This window comes from Tachysurus vachellii, chromosome 9 (assembly GCF_030014155.1).
Source record: "Tachysurus vachellii isolate PV-2020 chromosome 9, HZAU_Pvac_v1, whole genome shotgun sequence".
NCBI classification, from domain to species: domain Eukaryota; kingdom Metazoa; phylum Chordata; class Actinopteri; order Siluriformes; family Bagridae; genus Tachysurus; species Tachysurus vachellii.
In genome coordinates this window covers 24,866,311-24,874,163 of record NC_083468.1, presented here as the reverse complement: position 1 = coordinate 24,874,163, position 7,853 = coordinate 24,866,311, and the positions used below count along the sequence as shown (strand labels likewise).

The following is a 7,853-nucleotide window of genomic DNA, read 5'->3' as shown; positions in this document are numbered from 1 at the left end:
TTAAAGGTCTTGTTGGTTTCTGGGTTGTGCCCGTGTTGGTTTTTCAGTGCTTAAAGAAAAACATCGTGTGGAAAAATAAAACAAATGAACTGTGTAAAAAAAAAAAAATAAATCACATGGACATAAAATTTGTGTTTACAGATTATTTATGAAAGTCAATGAATCCTGTGGGGGGGGGAAAATCTTATTCTAGGAAATAATCTCTAGGAAACGAACTTATTCATGTGTAAAAATGTCTCAACACTGTAAGGACCACTTACACACACAAACACACACACACAGTATAGCTATGTACAAAGTCTCCCTCATGCTCTCACACACAGACTTCGCCATGAAGCAAATGTGTAACCATGTAAACCCCCTCCACACACATACTCACACACACACACACACACACACACACACACACACACACGCACATACGTGCATCTTTCTATCCCATGAAACACATCATGGTATGAATTAATTTACACACTCACCCACATGCATGCAGTGAAGTGTGACGTCATACAGTACATGTGTGCATCTTCAAATCACTCTTCTCTCACACACACTCACACACACTCACACACACTTACACACACACACTCACACACACACATTCACACAAACTCACACACATTCACACACTCACACACATTCACACACATTGACACACACTCACACACACTCACACACACACTCACACACATTCACACACACTCACACACAGACACACTTACACACACACTTACACACACACACACACACACACACACACTCACACACACATTCACACACACTCACACACACACTCACACTTACACACACACACATTCACACACACTCACACACTCACACACTCACACACACACTCACACACATTCACACACACTCACACACAGACACACTTACACACACACTTACACACACACACACACACACACACACACACACTCACACACACATTCACACACACTCACACACACACTCACACTTACACACACACACATTCACACACACTCACACACTCACACACACTCACACACAGGCACACACACACACTAACAGGTCTTTAAATCAATATTATGGAAATGATTTCAAAATAATTGATCATGTTTTTGTTTGTTTGTTTTGTCTTTGTTGTTTCTTGTTTTTTTTCTACACTCATCACACTGCTATTTATGCTCCTCTATATGGACTCATCATCATGCTGCATCATGTTATATCAGTCAGTAGCTATATTTATATCTCAAACGTCAAATTTAATGTCACGGTTTGTTTGTTTGTTTGTTGGCCTTATTATTATTCTTATTATCGAAGGATGACGCAAGCAACGTGTTCAATAACCTTAGGATGTTCATTTAACCATCTCGCACCTTGACACGTGATATCACGCCACGTGAAACGAGAACGTGAAGGATTCACGTGAGAAAAATCAAATCAGAAAGAGATGAGAAAAATGAACATCCGGTAATCATTAAACAACAACACGTGTAGTGTACGTAAAAAGTGCCCCCTGTGTCTGTCTGTGTGTGTGTGTGTGTGTGTGTGTGTGTGTGTGTGTGTGTGGGGGGGGTGGGGGGGGGCTGTGGAACCCTAAGCGAAGTGTTTAAAAGTAAAAAAACCAGACGCAGAAGATCATTATGGACCAAATCCAGCTGCTTTAATTGCTCCAGAAGATACAAACCCTCAAGTTTAACTGCAACAGAAACTCGTGCATGCAGTGACACTTACCAGGTGTGTCTGGAAATTTGCGATCGATGACATAAATGGGCATCACCTCCTGATCAAACGTCCATCAAATCCGCGAGAAAGCGCGACGGAGCGGATCCGGGAGATGCACGAGCGCAGGAGCTCAGCTTCACACACACACACACGCGTCAGGTAGTCAGGGTTTCTCCTCTACACGATTCCGTCCTTGCAGCTTCACGATCACACCGTGTCCTGCTACACGCACATTGCTAGAGCTCAACTTGTAGCAGTGCGCATCGGTGCGTCCTCCTGCAAGCCGCCGCTGTGAGATCAGAAGAGCGCAATGAGCTGAGCTGTGGCTCTCAACATGCACTGAGGTGGAGCACACACACCTCTCTCTCTCTCTCTCTCTCTCTCTCTCTCTCTGATTCTCTCTCTCTGTATCTCTTTCTCTCTCTGTCTCTCTCTGATTCTCTCTCTCTCTCTCTCTCTCTCTCTCTCTCTGTCTCTCTCTGATTCTCTCTCTCTCTCTCTCTCTCTCTCTCTCTCTCTCTCTCTCTCTCTCTCTCTGTGTGTGTATCTCTTTCTCTCTCTGTCTCTCTCTGATTCTCTCTCTCTCTCTTTCTCTCTCTCTCTCTCTCTCTCTCTCTCTCTCTCTCTCTCTCTCTCTCTCTCTCTCACACACACACACACACACACACACACTCTCTCTCTCTGCATATTCGCATACACAGCTCTATCTCAGTCTTATTTATTGCCTTTCTGCAAGTTCTGTGTCGTTTCCGCTTAACAACTCATTATTTTATTAAAAAAATATTACTTTAAAATAATCCTGTTATTTTGTTATTAACATACCATGTGTTTCAAGATTCTTTCATTATTTTAAGCAAATATCTCATTATTCCAGGATATGATGTTATTAGTGTGACTTTTAACCAGTATGTCATGATATGATGCAGTCTGTGTTGCTCAATATCTCCTTATTTCCACTTAATATGACATTACTTTAAAAGGGTGTGGACTTATTTCAGCTCAAATATATCATGATTCACAATAAACAACTCCTTTGTTGCAAGAGAGCCATCATTTTATCATAATAGCTTGTTATTCCGACCCAATAGCTTGCTATTTTATTCCATTTCTGATTATGAACATCTCATTAAATTTGATATCGTATTACTTCAATATATTATGTTATTGTTATAAACTAAGGTCTTGATTTTATATTTGTATTTATTTTAGATTCTAATTTTGATAACTATTCAGTTGTATTATTATTATTATTATTATTATTATTATTATTATTATTACTTTGACTCAATATCTCATCTTTAAACCATATTCTCATTGTTATAATTTATTATCTCAAAATGTCAAGATATCATAATCTTCATTATATTAAGAACATCAGTGTTATAACAGTTTTTTTTTTTTTATCTTCTTACACAACAACAATTTCCCAATGATTTACATTTTGCATTTACTAATGCACTTCGTGTCTCTTCTCAGGTTATTAATGTCATGTTACAGAGAAACCAGAAAGAAACAAGAATGTCATTTATTACTGACACTGGAGACTAGATAATGTGAAGTTCCTGCCATATAAGACCCTGTGTAATTTGTTACCATAGTAACAATAACATATTACAAAGATAAATACCATTCATTAAAGATGTGTAGAAAAAATATTAAGTCTACTATATTGTAGTATGATGAATATGAAACGTGGTATGTGAATATGTGGTAGCCTAGTGGTTAAGGTGTTGGGCTACCAATCGGAAGGTTGTGAGTTTGATCCCAGGTCCACCAAGCTGCCACTGTTGGGCCCCTGAGCAAGGCCCTTAACCCTCAGTTGTATAAAAAAAATTGAGATAAATTAAGTCGCTCTGGATAAGTGTGTCTGCTGGAAATGAAATTGTTTTAGAGCTAGAATGTTAGAGGGTTAGAATGTGATATAAAGTAACTTAATTTTTCTGCGTCTATACTAATGTAAAGCATCTCTAAGACAATCTGAATTATTAAAAGTGCTTTACAAATAAATTGAATTGAGTTGTTTTGTTTGAACAAATTTATTGTTTTCAACCTGCCTAAGTTCTCGCACACCACCCTGCTGATCTCCCTCCACTGGCTTCCGGTAGCTGCACGCATCAGATTCAATACACTGATGTTTGCCTACAAAGCCAAAAACAGACCAGCTACTGTACCTCAAAGCCCTCATCACTCCTCGCACTGCACCTCGCACCCTCAGATCTACCAGCACTGCTCGACTGATTCCACCATCTCTCAGGGTAAGAGGTAAGTATACTACAAGACTCTTTTCTGTTCTGGCACCAAGTTGGTGGAATGAACTTCCCCTAGGGGTTCGGACAGATGAGTCACTGGCTATTTTCAAACGATGGTTGAAGACCTACTTAGTCATGAAACATTTCAACTAGCACTTCCTTCCTTGTTTGTTGCATATATATTTTGTGTGAATTCTGCCATTATTTCTCATAAAAACCTGGACGTTTTTGTCAGATTCTGTAACCAACGACTACAGAAATTAAGTTCACTTTTTTACTTTTTTATTCTTCCAGGTTTTTATTGTTACAGTCCCGTACAACATGCAGCCATTGTGTCTGATATCAGGTGATAAATTATGAAGACTATATTAATGATCTCATACTGTACGAGTATGTAACATGCTTTGTTTATTTGGAGTCTGTTTGGAGTGATTGCTGGGTCTAGCGGAAGGTAGAGACAATTATAGGACTTAAACGTGCAAAGTCAGCGACATGCCACAGGTTAAAGCAGCCATGAGGACATGAGGGCTCTCTTCTCACTTCAGTTCAGATTTCTTGTCTCTCTTCCCATGTTGAAAAACATTTGGAGGTTCGCTCTAATAGGAAAAACCTCAGCAACAGTGGGGTGAGGTGGAAGACGTCGCACTTCACTTCAGTGTAGAATTGATGTATTTGAGAATAGATTAATCCAATCTCACTTCCTGTCCTTCCAGTACTGAAGACTACTGTATATTGATTTGCAGTTTTCTCCTTACTGTCACTTGCACACACACTGCCACTTTATTTATAATTTTCATTATGTATATTTTTACACACTGCCGATGTGTAATAATAATTTCTACAGAAATCTCAAACTCAGTCTGTGAAGAACTTGGAGACTCCTGTATATTTACTCATTCTTTTTCATTTGTGGTTTGTTTTTTGTGTGTTTATTTTGCCATATGATGCTCCAGTGTTAAGTCCCAGTCATTCCTGTTGCTCTTGTGTTGTGGCCATTGTGACATCAAATTTCCTCTTGTGGATTATTAAAGTATTCTCTACTCTACTCTACTTTAATCTATTCTATGTCTATACTTTACTTTACTCTATTCTACACTTCTCTACTCTACTTTATTTTACTTTACTACTCTATTTCTATACCCTACATTACTCTATTCTGTTCTACTCTAATACTCTTCTCTACTTTACTGTATTCTACTCTACTACTCTATTTCTATACCCTACATTACTCTATTCTACACTACTATTCTACTCTACTTTATCCTACTCTATTTCTATACCCTACATTACTCTCACTCTCTCACTCATTCATTTTCTACCGCTTATCCGAACTATCTCAGGCGTCATCGGGCATCAAGGCAGGATACACCCTGGACGGAGTGCCAACCCATCGCAGGGCACACTCACACACACACACACACACACACACTCATTCACTCACGCAATCACACACTACAGTCAATTTTCCAGAGATGCCAATCAACCTACCATGCATTTCTTTGGACCGAGGGAGGAAACCGGAGTACCCGGAGGAAACCCCCGAGGCACGGGGAGAACATGCAAACTCCACACACACAAGGCGGAGGTGGGAATCGAACCCCCAACCCTGGATGTGTGAGGCAAACGTGCTAACCACTAAGCCACTAAGTCTATTTTGCTCTATTCTACTTTACTCTACTTTACTTTTATATTATCCTCTTTACTTTTTACTGTACCCTGCTCGACTTCACTACTATACTAAATTCTGCTCTACTGTACTCTCCTACTACATTCTACAATACTTTACTTTATTCTACTTTATTACTCTACTCTACTACTATAGCATGTTTTAATCTATTATACACTACTTTACTTTATTCTACTCTACTCTTCTTTACTCTACTCTATTATTACGCTCAGATATGCTCTACTCCAATTTTCAATACACTCTTTTAATACTATTCCCTCCTTTGCCCTACAACATCAGAAAGATTCAGACATTTTTATTTTCACAGTCTTACCTCAAAGCTCTTATCACTCCTCACACTGCACCTCGTTCCCTCAGATCTACCAGCACTGCTCCACGGGTCCCACCATCTCTCAGGGTCAGATGGAGGTATACATCAAGACTCTTTTCTGTTCTGGCACTGAGGTGGTGAAATGAACTTCCCCTAAACATCCGAACAGCTTAGTCACAGACTGCCTTCAAAAGATAAGTGAAAACCTTCATCTTCCTGAAACTAGTGCTTATTTATGTGTTTATGTATTTATGTATTTAAAAATAAGAAAATAAATTAAAAAAAAAATCTGCATAAAGGCTTCTATCAAATGTCGTAAATGTAAATGTACTTCACTCTACTCTACTCTACTCTTCTACTATATTCTACCCTTTTTTACTCTACTCTAATACTTTACTACTATAGCCTACTGTACTCAATTCTACACTACTTTATTCTACTCTACTGTTCTGTACTCTATTTTACACTACTTTCTTTCTACTATACTCTATTGTACTCTGTTCTACACTACTTTATTCTACTCTCTGTGGTAAGGGATGTGGTAGCCTAGTGGTTAAGGTGCTGGGCTACCAATCGGAAGGTTGTGAGTTTGATTCCTACGTCCACCAATATACTGTACTCTATTCTGCTGTACTCTATTCTGCTCTACTGTATTCTACACTACTTTATTATGCTAACCCTAAGGCTAACCCTAACCCTAACTCTATTCTACTGAACTCTACTATTATACTAAACCCTACCCTACTTTACTCTACTCATATACTCTATTTTACTATACTCCACTTTACTACTATACTCTACTCCACTACTACACTCTACTCTACTTTATCTACTCAACTCTAATTCATTCATTCATTCATTCATTCATTCATTCATCTTCTACCGCTTATCCGAACTACCTCGGGTCACGGGGAGCCTGTGCCTATCTCAGGCGTCATCGGGCATCAAGGCAGGATACACCCTGGACGGAGTGCCAACCCATCGCAGGGCAAACTCTAATTCACTACACTAATATACTCTACTTTAATATACTCTACTCTACTACCATACTATTCTCTACTTTATCTACTCAACTCTACCCTACTTTACTCTACTCTACAACTCTACTCTACTATAATACTACATCCTTCTTCATTCTATTCTACACTACTTTATTCTGCTCTCCTCTTCTGTACTTTATTCTACACTACTTTATTCTGCTCTACTGTATTCTACACTACTTTATTCTGCTCTACTCTATTCTACACTACTTTATTCTGCTCTCCTGTATTCTACACTACTTTATTCTGCTCTACTGTATTTTACACTACTTTATTCTGCTCTACTCTATTCTACACTACTTTATTCTGCTCTACTGTATTTTACACTACTTTATTCTGCTCTACTCTATTCTACACTACTTTATTCTGCTCTACTATACTGTGTTCTACACTATTCTATTCTGCTCTTCTCTACTCTATTCTGCTGTACTCTATTCTACACTACTTTATTCTGCTAACCCTAACCCTAACTCTATTCTACTGTACTCTACTATTATACTAAACTCTACCCTACTTTACTCTACTCTACTCTACAACTCTACTATAATACTATATCCTTCTTCATTCTGTTCTACACTACTTTACTTTATTCTTACTACTCTACTTTACACTACTCTACTCATATACTCTATTTTACTATACTCCACTTTACTACTATACTGTACTCCACTACTACACTCTACTCTGCTTTATCTACTCAACTCTAATTCACTACACTAATATACTCTACTTTAATATACTCTACTCTACTACCATACTATACTCTACTTTATCTACTCAACTCAGCTCTCCTTTACTCTTTCCTCTAACTCAGATACACCAAACCATTCAGAGTGCCCTAATTGTGCCGGAATTCTTTT

The 7,853-nt window shown here is 38.5% G+C and overlaps 1 protein-coding gene across 1 annotated transcript in view; it reads right to left on the bottom strand.

The window, feature by feature from the left end:
- LOC132851452 (neprilysin-like) overlaps nt 1-1,853 on the bottom strand; it is a 40,116-nt gene extending 38,263 nt beyond the window's left edge. The window contains exon 1 of the mRNA XM_060878348.1: nt 1,717-1,853. Coding sequence (XP_060734331.1) covers nt 1,717-1,759 — 43 coding nt within the window. The 5' untranslated portion in view covers nt 1,760-1,853. The remainder of the gene's footprint in view (nt 1-1,716) is intronic.
- Between the last annotated feature and the right edge of the window lie 6,000 nt (nt 1,854-7,853).